The sequence below is a fragment of the Dermochelys coriacea genome, chromosome 3 (assembly GCF_009764565.3).
Source record: "Dermochelys coriacea isolate rDerCor1 chromosome 3, rDerCor1.pri.v4, whole genome shotgun sequence".
Lineage (NCBI taxonomy): Eukaryota > Metazoa > Chordata > Testudines > Dermochelyidae > Dermochelys > Dermochelys coriacea.
This window is the reverse complement of record NC_050070.1, coordinates 205,100,058-205,116,648: the sequence shown is the minus strand read 5'-3', so window position 1 is coordinate 205,116,648 and position 16,591 is coordinate 205,100,058. Positions and strand designations below refer to the sequence as shown.

The 16,591-nt window shown below is 44.3% G+C and overlaps 1 protein-coding gene across 3 annotated transcripts; it reads left to right on the top strand.

Moving 5' to 3' along the window:
• Nucleotides 1–2,261: 2,261 nt before the first annotated feature.
• On the top strand, nt 2,262–16,584 carry RBBP9 (RB binding protein 9, serine hydrolase). 3 transcript variants are annotated; one of them, XM_043512153.1, is made up of 6 exons: nt 2,330–2,482; nt 3,398–3,525; nt 3,966–4,008; nt 4,832–4,937; nt 5,573–5,658; nt 5,964–6,561. In XM_043512153.1, the coding sequence occupies exons 2-6, from the start codon at nt 3,460–3,462 to the stop codon at nt 6,188–6,190; spliced, it is 528 nt and encodes a 175-aa protein (XP_043368088.1). In that variant the 5' UTR covers nt 2,330–2,482; nt 3,398–3,459; the 3' UTR covers nt 6,191–6,561. The 3 variants fall into 3 exon arrangements, with proteins under 3 accessions (XP_043368089.1, XP_038252891.1, XP_043368088.1); XM_043512154.1 differs by lacking the exons at nt 3,398–3,525; nt 5,964–6,561 and adding an exon at nt 15,685–16,584 and having other exon boundaries at nt 2,262–2,482; XM_038396963.2 differs by lacking the exon at nt 3,398–3,525 and having other exon boundaries at nt 2,273–2,482; nt 5,964–6,559.
• The last annotated feature ends 7 nt before the right edge of the window (nt 16,585–16,591 follow it).

The window sequence follows — 16,591 nt, the reverse complement described above, 5'->3', positions numbered from 1 at the left end:
TGTGTGAGAGAGAGGAGCGGGGAGGTGAGGGGGGTCTGCTGCTGTCTGAACTTACAAGACAGCATGCTAACATGCTCTCTCCCCCCACATACACACAACACACTCCCTGTCACACTCCACCCCACCCCTCCCCACCCCCATTTGAAAAGCACATTGCAGCCACTTGCATGCTGGGATAGCTGCCCATAATGCACCAATCCCAATGCTTCTGCAAGTGCTGCAAATGTGGCCACACCAGTGCGCTTGAAGCTGTCAGCATGGACAGATTGCAGCACTTTCCCTACTGTGCTCTACGAAGGCTGGTTTAACTCAAAGAGCTCTACATCTGCAAGTGTAGCCATGCCCTAAGATTTTTTTCCCAGCCATTACTACCATCAGTGGCAGCAACACTGGGAGCCATAGCATAGACAGGGCAGTGGTGTCTGGTGGTACTTTAAACATTGTGTCATGTAGCCTTGACATGAGCAGAGTTAGATTGCACAGGGCTTAGAACATTAGTCCTGTTGATAAATTGTATAGTCAATTGCTTGACCACACTTTGATTCATTATGAAATGTATTCAAGTGACCAAATAACCAACATCAATAAGTTTTATTGCTATAAGACAAAAAGAATACAGTACAGGAAAAAGTCCTATATGATAACAGTCTCCAGGAAGCCGTCTCATGCAACATGGTTACATTCACGTTACACAGCAGATGTTCTCCCCAAGTTACACCCCTAAAGCCATCTTTTTGTACCCTGTTTACAAGTAAAAGGTACTGTGTACATCATCTGAAACTAGATTAAACAATCAGCTTTCTACCTTGTTTTTCTGGTTCCGGGGTGTACTGCTTACCTCTTTGTTCTGAACACATGCATTCCATGTACCAAGGGCATATGAAGGTACCTCCTAGGTTTGTACCAGGGTAAAATAGTCATATGTCTTGTCTTCTTCCTTTTGAACATTCCAGAACTGGCCTGTGAGAATAACTCCCATTCTGGTGCTGTGCTAAAGGATTCATCAGTCCTGATTTTGACAGCTTCGTTGCTTCAGCATAAGTAAATAGGGTTATATAAAAAGCAAAGGCCAATGTTAGCTATATAATTGCTATTATATTTGTGCTTAATACTATTTATGCTTAATGCATAGAAAATACATATATATGGTGCAGATAATACATGTTATTGCTTCCACAAGTGGAGCTGAAACAATGGCAGCAACAAAAGGAAAGTGGACTAGCACACCCAGTGTAGATATGTCTTCAGGGGGTATGGTAGTATATTTGAAACATTGCGATACTGTTCCTTATAGTCACTCCCACACTAAAATCTTAAAGATAAAGTTGCTCAATTGTATTTCCTCACATCAATGCAAACACTATAAAGCAAGAAAAGCATATGTTAAAGCAACATTCACACCTGCACAATAACAATCTGCCCGCTGCCACCAATGGTATAGGTAGCTATACCATGAGGTTAACACCGTCTCTAACACATTCAATTCAACTCAGTGCTTTTATCAAAGAACTCAGAATTACACTATAATTTGCAACCTTAACTTTGACATTCCAACCTAGTTTATTTAATCATCTAAAGAAAGACAATATTAGCACCTTCACATACAGACAGAGACCCCAAAGGCTGATTACATTCTCAAAAATATAAGCCTGTACTATGTAATATATTTATACTACATCTTTCAAAAATTATATTAGCTATCCAATACACTCTGCTAAACAAAACCATACACAAACCTTATTAAAATTTATGCATACACACTTAAGTATATTGATAATATTCTCTACTGAAAATAATAATTAATAGTAATTTGCATTGCATTAGTGTCTGCGGACCCCCAATTGTGGACCAGGACGGGCCCCATTGTGCTAGGCACTATACAAACATCCAACAAAAAGATGGAAATAACAAAATTAACAAGAAGAAGAACTCTGTGTAGCTTGAAAGTTTGTCTCTCTCGCCAACAGAAGTTGGTCCAGTAAAAGGTGTTACCTCACCCACCTCGTCTCTCTAATATCCTGGGAGTTGGGACCAACATGACTACAACACTGCAAACAAAATTGACAAGTAGCAGATAAGGCGCTAGCTCCCATTGTGATTTTCAGGTCTTTGTCGTGTTGCTTTTGTCTCATTAACTTGTTCTTTGGGGTTTCTAAATTAGCTCATTTCAGAGAGCCACAAATGACAGCAACGACCACACTTTGAATAATTTTTCTACCAAGAAAACTTCAACTCCCAAGATGCCTCCTTTCTGCCTCCATTTCCCAGCCATCCCAGGATCCCCTCTTCTTGGCTTCAGAGTGGTAGCCCTGTTAGTCTGTTTCAGCAAAAGCATCTGCTCCTCCTGCTGCTGTGTGGCGGCAGCATGTCCCAGGTGCGGCAGAAGCTTCCTGCCACTAAAGCCGTTATCGTGCCTGGGAACGGGTCAGGCGATATCGAGCAATCCAACTGGTACAGATGGGTGCGGGAAAGACTAGAGGAGGTGAGGCATGGTGATGACAAAAGGTTTGATCTGACTGTATTTATTTACTCTTCTCCCCACCAGCTGTTTGGAACACCCGGGATCAGGCACCTGGCTTCTTTTCCTTGTCAAGCTGCGTGCCCCAGTCTCTGCTTCCCTTTTGTGAGGTTTAGTATCTATGTTCCCTTTCTTTAAATCCATAGCTGGCAAGCAGGAGGGGGACTGGGGAAGGGTCTAGGCCAGTGGTTCTCAAACTTTTTTATTTTCGCCGACTACTTGAAAATTGCTGAGGGTCTCGGCCGACCACTTAATGATCTTTCCAGATGGTGTTTGTACCGTTAGCTAACTATTGTCACGCTTTGCATGAAAGTGCTATATAAAAAAAACCTTAATAATAATAATAATAATAATAATAATAATAATAATAAAACTTTTTTTGTTCTACAAATAAAAGCACACAACTCATATTTTAATATCAGTAGTCTTACCTTTGGAATGCGATGGATGTGCCCTCTCTCCCGCACCGGGGCAGCCCCCAAGCTGGGGCTGGGAAGGGGGGGGGTGTTTCTCCCTGGCAGCCACAGCCCTGCACGTCCCAAATTCTCCCCACCCCCACTTCTCACCCCACTGCCGCCTCCCACCTACCCCTTGCCTGCGGAGCTCCACTAAATAGGTGGGTGGCCCTTCATTCTCTCACATGTGGCCGCCCAGGTGCGCACCTTAGAGGGACCTATCCGCAGACTATCTGAATGGAGCTTGGTCCACGGACCACAGTTTGAGAATCTCTGGTCTAGGCAGAACTTCTGCAGTGAATGAGAGAGAGAGAGATCATATAGTTTTTCTTATTCTAATAAAGTTCCTTGCTCAACATTAGAAGTAAGCGACTTTCTCTGTGATTCTTGTCTTTGTCATATAACATCCCCCCACTCCCCTCAGGCTTGTTCAGAGCTCCCTTTTGGGGGAAGATCCAGCACGCTGATTTGAATGATGCATGAAGGATGCAGTGTATGATGCTTTATTGCTCCTCTAGGGACTCTCACCCGGTTCCCTGTAATTCCACTCAGGTATTTCTGTTATGACGTTCAGCCACTTGACATCATATGGAGGAGAAAGTTAGCACAGAAATAAGGGATTGCTCTTAGTGAGATGCAAGCACAAGAGTACAGTGATTGGTCCCCCAAGGTATGTTTGAGAGAGATTCTTGATAATTCAAATGAGGAATATTTGTAGAATCAGCAATCTCCCTCCACCCAGGGTATAATAATTCACAGTGTGTACAGTGCTTTACATTTTCAAAGGACTAGGTAAATACTAGCTACTCACTCTTCTCTGTGTTCCCCAGTGCACCTCAAACATTTAACCTTTCAACCTGACACACTGTAGCAAGGCCCATCTTTATAATCCTTAAGACCCTTTGGAGGAAAGTGAGCAATGCAGTAGTTGTCTAACTTTGCTTGCTAAGAGACAACCTTTGACAGTGCAATCATTGGTATTCTCCACACAGATACCTGGATTCCAGTGTATACTTCGAAATATGCCTGATCCAAGTAAGTCTGTTTTTTCTTGTCCCCTTATTTTGCCTTATTCCATGCTCAATATTTCCAGAAAATGAATATGAGCATGCACTATCTCTGTGGCTGTCTTCATGCTTGGGGAGTTGGTGCACCCCCAGCCCACAAGGAGATCCATAGTGCATAGCCTGCTCACATGCTTTAATCGGGAGAGGGCTTGGGATGCTCATCTGAACGCTACGTGCACATACTGTGATGCAAAACATTGCTCATGCACAGACAGTTTATGCTTGACTAAGACCTGCAAGCCCCAGAGATTCCACGGGGCCCCGGAGGAGCTGGAGCAAACTGGGGAGCTCGGTGGGGAAGTGTTCATGAAGGCTGACATTCCAGATCGCTATTTCTGCCAGTAGTTCTAGACAAATAGTCACTGTCTCAGCCCAGTTTCCAGCAGATCAGTGTCCACAACACTACACCACCATCAGGACTGGTGTCTTTGTTGGCAATCTCAGCCAAGAGGCCAAAGACTGAACCTTGAAGGTTAAACTACACACTGACTCTTACACCTGGCACCTCCAGCTCCATGTGGAAGCACTTTTTGGTGGGGTAGCATGGTTGGAATTTGCATAGCTGCAGTGTATACTTGATGCATAGTGGGGATAAACAGAGGCCTTTGGTCTCCAGGGCTGCTAACCTAACCCCTTTCCCAAGCAATAAGTACACTCAGAATTAAAGAGAGAGAAAATCCCTGAAAGAGATGCACACAGAACATGCTAGCCGCGGTGGGGAGGAGGGGAAGAGTTCATTCTTTGCCAGATAAGGAAGCACAAAGCAATTGAATCGCTTCTCTAAAAATCAGTTACAGCTCGAGAAAGAATCTGGCTGCCTTTCATGGAATCAGAACTCCATTGCGATGAGCAGACTATCATTATTGGACACAGTTCTGGTGCTGCTGCTGCCATGAGGTACAGTACAGGGGACATTGCACAGAGCTGCATGTTTCACACTCTAAGGTGATCAGGCCAATTTAAGCTAATTATCCCAGTTCTGCTTGACTTGAGATCAATGGCAAAACTACCCCCCCAACATCAGTGTGAGTAGAATCCTTTTAATGGGATTAGAACCATGCATAAGGGATTCAGGATTGGCTCTGTATTGGGCCTCTTATCTGCCATTGAAGAACTGGATGTGTAACAATGGGGACGGAATACCACTATAAAACACCCCCACCTCAATCGAATGTAATAGTTTGGGTGCTATGGCATTGCATGATCCATCTGAAAATCCTTGGGTGACATGCCTGTAGCTGTAACCTGTCCAAATCTTTGACATGAACATCACCTCATCTTTGCAGAAAGGACATTGTAAAGCCCTGCTGTCAGATTCAATCAGTTACTCTGTCTTGGCTTCTGCTGTTCCCTGCTTCTTGTTCTCCTTTAAATGTAAAAACAATCTGGATTTTTTTCATGTTCTTAAATGATAGATTAGAAGGTAAAAACCATCTCCCAAAGGTGCAAACTGCTTAAAATGACAGGAACTATGTATTGTGTACGAGAATGATATACAGCCGGCTTAGTCACCTGGCTCCTTTTTTTCTCAGGTTTGCAGAAACTCACAAGGTGTATGCAATTATTTTAGTGTCTGCTTACGTTTCCGACTTGGGAGATGAGAATGAAAGAGAGAGCGGTAAGTTGATCTCATCTGATCTACGTGTGGCATTCTCTTGAACCAATAAAATTACTAGCATGACATTCACTATAATTTGAAAGGAGAGTCCTGTCCTTTCACATATGCCTGCTGCCAAATCGGAGACTTCTTGCTTGACACTGGGCAGTCAGAAATCTTCTAAATCCGTGACTGCTCTCAGTTTGCATCTGGTCCCAAGAAGAAATTTATTTGCATTGGAAATTTATAAGGAAGTAAACAGGACATTGAAGATACTACAGAGAAATTAGAGTCAGTTTCATGATGATTGTTTTTGTGCCCTTCAGGATACTTTAACCGGCCTTGGCAATGGGAGAAGATCAAGGCTAACTGCAATCGGATTGTGCAGTTTGCTTCCACAGATGATCCTTTTCTTCCCTGGAGTGAGCAGCAGGCAGTGGCCAATGAGCTCAATGCAGAGCTTTACAAGTTCACAGACAGAGGCCATTTTCAGAGCAGTGAATTCAATGAGCTAATCAGTGTGGTCCAGGGAATACTCAACATGGCTGCTTAAAGCAGGGCCTGTTCATTGTGTAAAAAGAAAAGGAGTACTTGTGGCACCTTAGAGACTAACAAATTTATTTGAGCATAATGTGCCAATAAATTAGTTAGTCTCGAAGGTGCCACAAGTCCTCCTTTTCTTTTTGCGGATACAGACTAACACGGCTGCTACTCTGAAACCTGTTCATTGTGTATTTCCTTACCTTGGGGGCAGGAGGTGCAGGCTGTATTTCCTTCCGAGCAATTCGACAGGAAAGATCTAGAGCAGTGGCTTTCAAACTTTTTTTTTTTTTTGGAGACCCAGTTGAAGAAAATTGTTGATACCCACAACCCAACGGAGTTGGGGATGAGGGGTTTGGGCTGTAGGAAGGGCTCAGGGCTGGGGCAGAGGTACAGGGATGAGGGGTTCAGGGTGTGGGAGGGGGCTCTGGGCTGGGGATGCTCTGGGGTGGGGCTGGGGATGAGAGCTTTGGGGTACAGGAAGTGGTTCCAGGTTGGGGGGGTTCAGGACTGGGGCAGGGGTGCAGGGTTGGGGTGCGGACTTACCTGAGGCAGCTCCCGGTCAGCGGCGCAGCTGGGGTGCGAAGGCAGGCTTCCCGCCTGTCCTGGCACCGTGGACCACGCTGCGCCGTGGAAGCAGCCAGCAGAAGGTCGAGCTCCTAGGTGGAGGTGCGCAAGTGGCTTCATGTGACTCTCGCCTGCAGGCACCGCCGTTCCCATTGGCCGGTTCCCAGCCAATGGGAGTGCGGAGCTGGTGCTCAGGGCAGGGGCAGCACGCAGAGCCTTGTGACCCCCCCGTCTAGAAGCTGGACCCGCTGCTGGCTGCTTCCAGGGCACAGCGCGGTGTCGAAACGGGTAGGCACTAGCCTGCCTTAGCTAGGCAGCACCTCCAATGGGACTTTTAACGTCCTAGTCAGCATTGCTGACCAGAGCGACCCGGTGCCTGACATGCCATGACCCAAAGTTTGAAAAACGCTGATCTAGAGCACTCGCAGTCACAAAGCATGATTAAGACCATGTACCATGTGAGCAAAGCTTGAATCATCAGCTTGCCTGTTCTCTGGCAGCAGGCTCAGCCCCCACACTGTCGGGAACTAAGAAAGAATTGACTGTTCATGTAAAGGTTACAGAGGGATGGAATGTGTAAGGAAATGCAGTGGGAAGAAAATGAAATCTGAAAGAGAACAGCTAATCCAAGGGCTGGATGGATACTGTTTGGGAAGTCCTCACTCTGCTTTAAGGACCAGAGCCAAAAGCCATTGAAGTCAATGGGCGCCTTTCCATTAATGCCAAGGGGCTTTGAATCAGGACCTCCTATAGCGTAGTGACCATACTTCCATGTGTTCTCTTTCCCAGTTCAGTTTTGCTGTGCAGCTTGTAGGACATGCCAATTCTTTAGCCCTGTCTTTTTGCGCTGATTAGATTCACGGTTTCAAGGGTGATGATAATTTTTGCATACTTAAAAAAAAAAAATCAAAGCCTTTACAATCTCACAATAACATGGCTTTTGTTACACAAAATGCGTATTGTTTCTTTGAAGGAGTTTAGGCTGTTATGTGGGTCTATTCCAATACCTGTGGCTCAAGGTATGGAGATAGAGCCACAGATTTTAACGTCAGAAGGGATCTCTGGCAGAACACAGACCAAAGAACCTCATCCCCTAACACCCTGTGATGGTGTGCTTTAAAGGAACATCTTCTGCATTATTGCTGTCAGGCTGTTATTTAATATTATTGTTTCCGATAAAATATTGACAGGTTGGTCTGAAAATTGGCAATGTAACTAAGTAGCTGCCACGCCATTAAAGTCAATGAAGTTACACCAGTCACAAAGAGCTATTACTCCAGACCAGACAACTAATACTGGTAATTAAAACTATAGCATAGGCATGGATATTTTGGGGGAAAAAATCACAGGCTGTGCAAGAAAAAGGGTATGGAATAAAAATCTCAGATACTGCTTTGTACTTCAAATAGTCTCCTTTTCTATTTGCTATGCAAACCTGTCATAGTGCAGCACTAAAAGGTCCCTCTTGCATTAGTTCGGAGATGTGAGGGCATTCTTTCGGTTACCTATTTACTGCTCTTCCAACTTCACATGAGTCGGGATGTGGGTTCAGGGTGTTGTTGCCACGGTGGCGGTTTGTCTTGCTGTATACGGGACAATGCAAACTTTTATTAAATGCTTTAAAAGAAAAAAAATACATTAAACATTTTACATAAAAATGATCAAATTAATCTGTGTATCACTGTGCGTAATTTCCTCTTCACTATATGTGCGTGTGTACAGGCCTGCATGCACACATAGGCCCAAGCATATGCCTCTAAACTTTAGAGTCTGAAGTTTTTCAAAAACAATAACTGTTGCTTGAAAGTTTCTCAGAGGCCATCAATTGTCCTTGGTGAGGAAGTATCATTTTGAGGTGTTAGCACTCAGGCCCTGATGTTAAACTCTTGTGGTGTCTCCTCTCAAAACAGGATAAACACACACGGTTACTGAGAGCGTCAGCTTTTGGGGTATGTCTACACTGGGGCTCGGGCTGTGGGACTAAAAATTGCTCTGTAGACTTTGGGCTCAGGCTGAAACCCAGGCTCTGGGATCATCCCCCCCGCCATGGGGTCCCAGAGCTCGAGTGAGCCCTAATGTCTTGACCAGGGTCAGTTGCGGGTGTTTAGTTGCTATGTAGACATACCTTTTGAAGCCGGTGCTGTCCTTTTGTTCTGTGTTTGTACAGTGCCTAGCACAACAATGGGGTCCTGGTGTGCAGTACATAGAATTAACAACAGGGGAGGGATAAAAGAAGTTCGGTAAATGCTGCTTTGTCTCCTGCTTGGGTGGCAGTTCAGTTGCTGGAAAGCTACAAACAAAGTACATGTCCCAAGACTCAGTCCAACACCCCAGGATCTGGCTTTAATCCGCCGCTCTGAGAAGTGTCTGGCTGATCTACATTTAATTTCCTCTGGCCAATTTGGGGGAGACCAATCTTTTTCACTGAGGTTGGGCTGCCCAGGACAGCTTTTTGCTTGGAGAACTGGCCCCAAAGCCTTGCAAGGTTAGAGCTGTGCTGGCAAAAAGACAAGATGTCGGAAGAAGGAATAAGACAGAGGGTGCAAACTCTCATGCTAGGAGGGGGAGATAAGAACCTTCATACAGGGCATCACCATGGCCCTGGTGATGTCATTGGCTTGCCTTTCTTTGTCTGAACAAAGAAACAAATATCCATTTCAGGGTCAGCAAGAAAGGCTACAGGTAAAGCCCCAGGTCCTAGCATGAGTGGCCGTAGTGATGACCACAGTGAAGAGAACGGCCCCTGCGAGACTGATGCCGCTGCCCCACTGAGCTATGTGCATTGCCCAGAAGGGTTAGGAAGCTGGTCTCATCTAAATGACCCAATCAAAGCACATTTTTGATGGTCCATGTACAAACTTTCCCTCATCTTGAAACGATTTGCCCGTTCGCTTGGGTAGCCTCACAAGCTGCCTGAGCCCCGTAGTCAGTAGATCTTTTAGTTCAAACTCCCTTTGCGTCACATCATTTCTTTGTCTCCCTTTTGGGCGTCCTGTCAACGAGAATTGTAACATCCCAGCTAGTCCCACTGACTTGCTTCCCGCTTTTCACGCACTTTGAGATGTCAGCTCAGGGGAGGGCTCAGCACAACAGAGGGTTTTATGGATCTCCTGTCACCCGTTGAGGCACCTCTCTGCCATTCTACTGCGTGTGCCTTGTGTCGAGCAGAAACAACGAGGCGCTGTGTCTGTAGCGGGGACGAGCCCTCTGCAGAAGCACTGTTCATTAAACTGAGCACCGTCTCACTGTCATAATGGAGACTCCCAGTGCAGACTTCACCGGGTCAATAATTTGATTTGCAGATTGGTCCAGCGCATCACAGGCATTTTACACCCCCCCAACTGCCCCTATGCAGGCTCTGGCCTAAGGCCGCCCGAATTGCCAGGGAGCAGCATCATCAAATGGGGATGGGGTTTTTCTTTTAAGAGCTTCCTGTCTTGCTTGTTTCAGAGTAGCAGCCGTGTTAGTCTGTATTCGCAAAAAGAAAAGGAGTACTTGTGGCACCTTAGAGACTAACAAATTTATTTGAGCATAAGCTTTCGTGAGCTACAGCTCACTTCATCGGATGCATTTGGTGGAAAATACAGAGGGGATATCAATCTCTTTTCTTTTTGTCTTGCTTGTGCTGCAGAAGTCACGGCTGTGCCAAACCTCTGCTCCTGCTGGTAATGAAATGGACGGAAATAGACCTTGCAGTAGAAAAGGGGGAAAAGATTTTTTTTAAAAAAAAATCATTTTGAAGGCTACAGCTTAGCACAATGGGTTCACGGTCCATGACTGGGGCTTCAAGGCACTATGATAATACAATTAATAATCTTAAGACTGGATGCTAAAGACCCACCCTATTCTCCAAAGGGAAGACATTGGATACAAATGCAGGACTACCCAGAGTAGGCAGCAGATGGTGCTCTAGGAGCTGCAGATAAACCTAACTAGCCCTTCACTATTTCCAGTCAAATGTAACAATGAAAAGAGCCTGAGAATCACAGGGAAAGTGGTTTCTCTATCAAAGATCCTGGTATATCATTATTGATACAGTCTGTAACCTTTGGACTTTTCTATGGAAAGGTGGCTGTGGTAGGCATTGTTAAAGAGCACCTGTTAGCTCTGTGCTATCAGTAGATGCCACGCAACCTGGCTACTGGAGTTAATTTTTTCTACCGGGAACTAAAGCAGATCTTGTGTCTGATTTCCCAGATAAGAACAGTATTTGGGTGTGACTATCATCAGCTTGCATTTGGACTGTTAGTTTCAGATCCCCAGCCTGCTTTTATAGGGCCTTCTGGCCAATGAATTTCTGTTGTTTGAACTTCGGTCTCTTGAGGGTTTGAATGATAGTGAACCTCTCCAGGTCTACTATAGTTAAGGTTTAGACCAGCATTCTGCTTAAAGTTTCAGAGTAGCAGCCGTGTTAGTCTGTATTCGCAAAAAGAAAAGGAGTACTTGTGGCACCTTAGAGACTAACAAATTTATTAGAGCATAAGCTTTCGTGAGCTACAGCTCACTTCATCGGATGCATTTGGTGGAAAAAACAGAGGAGAGATTTATATACACACACACAGAGAACATGAAACAATGGGTTTATCATACACACTGTAAGGAGAGTGATCACTTAAGATAAGCCATCACCAGCAGCAGGGGGGGGAAAGGAGGAAAACCTTTCATTGTGACAAGCAAGGTAGGCTAATTCCAGCAGTTAACAAGAATATCAGATTTCAGAGTAGCAGCCCTGTTAGTCTGTATTCGCAAAAAGAAAAGGAGTACTTGTGGCACCTTAGAGACTAACAAATTAAATTTGTTAGTCTCTAAGAATATCAGAGGAACAGTGGGGGGTGGGGTGGGAGGGAGAAATACCATGGGGAAATAGTTTTACTTTGTGTAATGACTCATCCATTCCCAGTCTCTATTCAAGCCTAAGTTAATTGTATCCAGTTTGCAAATTAATTCCAATTCAGCAGTCTCTCGTTGGAGTCTGTTTTTGAAGCTTTTTTGTTGAAGTATAGCCACTCTTAGGTCTGTGATCGAGTGACCAGAGAGATTGAAGTGTTCTCCAACTGGTTTTTGAATGTTATAATTCTTGACGTCTGATTTGTGTCCATTCATTCTTTTACGTAGAGACTGTCCAGTTTGGCCAATGTACATGGCAGAGGGGCATTGCTGGCACATGATGGCATATATCACATTGGTAGATGCGCAGGTGAACGAGCCTCTGATAGTGTGGCTGATGTGATTAGGCCCTATGATGGTATCCCCTGAATAGATATGTGGACAGAGTTGGCAACGGGCTTTGTTGCAAGGATAGGTTCCTGGGTTAGTGGTTCTGTTGTGTGGTGTGTGGTTGCTGGTGAGTATTTGCTTCAGATTGGGGGGCTGTCTGTAAGCAAGGACTGGTCTGTCTCCCAAGATCTGAGAGAGCGATGGCTCGTCCTTCAGGATAGGTTGTAGATCCTTGATGATGCGTTGGAGGGGTTTTAGTTGGGGGCTGAAGGTGATGGCTAGTGGCGTTCTGTTGTTTTCTTTGTTGGGCCTGTCCTGTAGTAGGTGACTTCTGGGTACTCTTCTGGCTCTGTCAATCTGTTTCTTCACTTCAGCAGGTGGGTACTGTAGTTGTAGGAATGCATGATAGAGATCTTGTAGGTGTTTGTCTCTGTCTGAGGGGTTGGAGCAAATGCGGTTATATCGTAGCGCTTGGCTGTAGACAATGGATCGAGTGGTATGATCTGGATGAAAGCTAGAGGCATGTAGGTAGGAATAGCGGCCATCGCTCTCTCAGATCTTGGGAGACAGACCAGTCCTTGCTTACAGACAGCCCCCCAATCTGAAGCAAATACTCACCAGCAACCACACACCACACAACAGAACCACTAACCCAGGAACCTATCCTTGCAACAAAGCCCGTTGCCAACTCTGTCCACATATCTATTCAGGGGATACCATCATAGGGCCTAATCACATCAGCCACACTATCAGAGGCTCGTTCACCTGCGCATCTACCAATGTGATATATGCCATCATGTGCCAGCAATGCCCCTCTGCCATGTACATTGGCCAAACTGGACAGTCTCTACGTAAAAGAATGAATGGACACAAATCAGACGTCAAGAATTATAACATTCAAAAACCAGTTGGAGAACACTTCAATCTCTCTGGTCACTCGATCACAGACCTAAGAGTGGCTATACTTCAACAAAAAAGCTTCAAAAACAGACTCCAACGAGAGACTGCTGAATTGGAATTAATTTGCAAACTGGATACAATTAACTTAGGCTTGAATAGAGACTGGGAATGGATGAGTCATTACACAAAGTAAAACTATTTCCCCATGGTATTTCTCCCTCCCACCCCACCCCCCACTGTTCCTCTGATATTCTTGTTAACTGCTGGAATTAGCCTACCTGCTTGTCACCATGAAAGGTTTTCCTCCTTCCCCCCCCTGCTGTTGGTGATGGCTTATCTTAAGTGATCACTCTCCTTACAGTGTGTATGATAAACCCATTGTTTCATGTTCTCTGTGTGTGTGTATATAAATCTCTCCTCTGTTTTTTCCACCAAATGCATCCGATGAAGTGAGCTGTAGCTCACGAAAGCTTATGCTCTAATAAATTTGTTAGTCTCTAAGGTGCCACAAGTACTCCTTTTCTTTTTGCGAATACAGACTAACACGGCTGCTACTCTGAAACCTCTGATATTCTTGTTAACTGCTGGAATTAGCCTACCTTGCTTGTCACCATGAAAGGTTTTCCTCCTTTCCCCCCCCTGCTGCTGGTGATGGCTTATCTTAAGTGATCACTCTCCTTACAGTGTGTATGATAAACCCATTGTTTCATGTTCTCTGTGTGTGTGTGTGTGTATATATAAATCTCTCCTCTGTTTTTTCCACCAAATGCATCCGATGAAGTGAGCTGTAGCTCATGAAAGCTTATGCTCTAATAAATTTGTTAGTCTCTAAGGTGCCACAAGTACTCCTTTTCTTTTTGCTTAAAGTTTGACTCTTCTAACTGCTTTAAAATCAGCACGGGTTTTACTCAGCTAGATAAAGGATTCAGAAACAGTCTGCTCAGACATTTTTTCTTTGGAGGCGAAGTTTAAATCCAGTCAGATTCTAGATTTAAAGGTCAGCAGGCACCTCTGTGATCATTGGGTCTGACCTCCTCAAAGGGTCTGACCTCCTTAAAGCTGCTCAAAGATCTAAAGTTTATATGAATAAGATATTCCATTTTCAGTACAAAATCCAGAATTGTGGTTCCTTCTAAACCAGTGTCTCTCAACCTTTCCAGACTACTGTACCCCTTTCAGGGGTCTGATTTGTGTTGTGTACCCCCAAGTTACTCCTCACTTAAAGACTACTTCCTTACAAAATCAGACAAAAATACAAAAAAGTGTCACAGCTCACTATTTTCCAGTTTCTCATTTTTACCATATAATTATAAACCACTAGTGAATGCAAGCACAGCCATACATTGCCACACTGGAGTCCATTTTCTCAGTCAGACCGAGGAAACTGAAGGAATTTGAAAAAGAATACTGACAGTGTTTAGTCTTTTTTCAGAGTAGCAGCCGTGTTAGTCTGTATTCGCAAAAAGAAAAGGAGTACTTGTGGCACCTTAGAGACTAACAAATTTATTAGAGCATAAGCTTTCGTGAGCTACAGCAAGGCAACAAAAACCAAGTTCAGAAAGGCCCAAATGGTAGAAAGCTTGTTCTTCATTTCTTTATTTACTCAAACACATTTTTGCTACACCCAGCAGGAGTTTGATTTCAGAGACAGTAAAATAAAATTAGTAGCACCCCAGGTTCCCATGAGAATCAGGGCCCCATTGTGCTAGGCACTTTAGAGACACAGGTAGACAGATGCCAACTTGAACTGCTTAATAAACCAGTTCTTCATTGGTGATGTGCTCCAAGACTTCCAAAATACATTCACATACCAGGAGGTCTCTCTCATTTCCAGTGCCATCCATTCATAATATTGCACACATAACAAGAATATGCTGAAATTTCAGCTTCTGGTACTTGTTATTTCTTGGCAAATCAGTTTCTAGCTCTAGTTTGAAAAAACCTTTCATTACAGGAGCCCCAGTCTCAGACCAGGACCCCACTGGTCATTCACAATCTACCTTGGACAGTTAACCTGAGTAGACAAGACAAAGGGTACAGAGAGGTGAAATAACTTGCACAAACATACATAGCAGAAATGACAAACTGGAAGTCATGAGACTCCAGTCTTATGACTCCCCTTTCACTGCCCTACTCACTAGACCCCATTGTGCTAGTTGCTGCACAAACACAGAACAAAAAGTCTCTCCCTTGTACTTTAATGCTAATTATCTTTCTTTGAGTAGACAATGGATCCTCAAGCAAGGATTAGAGTAGCTCAGGTTTCCTGAATCAACATTCCTGTTATCCTCTCAACACCCTGAGATGACGGTAAATTAGTCTGAAAGACAAGTATCCCTCCACTACGTACAGCTCATCTGCCTGGAAACTTGCGCTGCAACTGTGATCTGGTCTACTCTTAAAAATTAGATCAACTGTGTTACATTGCTCAGGGCCTGCACTGAAGTATTATCTAGACCATCCCTGAACAGGTGGTTGTCTAACCTGCTCTTAAAAACCTACAGTGATGGAGATTCCACAGCCTCCCTAGGCAATTTATTCCAGTGCTTAACCACCCTGACAATTAGGAATTTTTTCCTAACGTCCAACCTAAACCATCCTTTGTGCAATTTAAGCCCATTACTTTTCTATCAGTGAATACGGAGAACAATTTGTCACCCTCCTCTTTAGAACAGCCTTTTACATTTTGATTGCCCATGTTCCTCCCAGATTCCAATCCTTCACCCTGGTCTCCATGTTACAGACTCACCTGTGGGCTTTTGTCTGCTGCCCCACTAGATTAACAGATCTGCATCTAAAGATACTCTTCCCTTTCCTTGATAGGTGGACTCCATCTCTGTTCAGCAGTCCTTCTCAGAACAGCATCCTGCGGTCAAGGAAGCCAGTCATCCTGGCAACACCATCTGTGGAGCCATGTGTTCACCACCAGGGTGTGACTGTCTGTGCCTGGGTCCCTCCCCTTGGCTGAAAGGATCGATGAGAACACCATCTGCACCCCCATCTCCCTCACCCCTATGTAAATATCAGCAACAAAGCAATCATGACAACATCTCTAAAGAAGTTAGAAAAGTTTCTTTACTGAATAGCTGGCCAATTGTGAGTATTCCACGGCTCTCCCAATCTTTGGTTCGTGATTTGGGTGAAGAGCTGGATCATTTGCAATGGGTGTCACTGGCGAAGGAAAAGATCTTATCTTATTTCTAGTTCTATCCCAATCCCACAGAAAAGCCTTTGCTAAAGGATGTGTGTAAATTTCTGGAGGACGTGATTTTACATTAATCCATGGTAACCCAGCAATGTGAAATACACTCTCCTACCTGTAAGACTAGACTGTGTAGATTTTTTAAAATCTCACTGTTATTCTATTCAAAGACTTTGCCTTATCTCTCAGTTATGTGATTTTAATCCCCAGAATGCACTCACAAAGATTAACAAAGTATGTCTCTGGATGTTTGTTGAGTGAAATGAAAATCTTAAATGACCCTCAATCCTGGGTACCCACTGCCAGGTTCTACTGTAGAATCATAGGGCTAGAAGGGACCGCAAGAGTCATCTAGTCTAACCCCCAGTCAAGATGCAGGATTTGGTGTGTCTAAATCATCTGAGACAGATGGCAATCCAGCCTCCTTTTGAAAACCTCCAGCGAAGAAGCTTCCACAACCTCCCGAGGCAGTCTGTTCCATTGTCCTACTGTAATAGAAGTAATAAAGAAAACTAAGACCAAATATAC

Coding starts and splice junctions, on each gene's coding strand:
- RBBP9 (XM_038396963.2), top strand. CDS start 2,366: ATGTCCCAGGTGCGGCAGAAGCTTCCTGCCACTAAAGCCGTTATCGTG. Junction 2,483..3,965: donor TGCGGGAAAGACTAGAGGAG/GTGAGGCATGGT, acceptor TTCTCCACACAG/ATACCTGGATTCCAGTGTAT. Junction 4,009..4,831: donor TCGAAATATGCCTGATCCAA/GTAAGTCTGTTT, acceptor TCTAAAAATCAG/TTACAGCTCGAGAAAGAATC.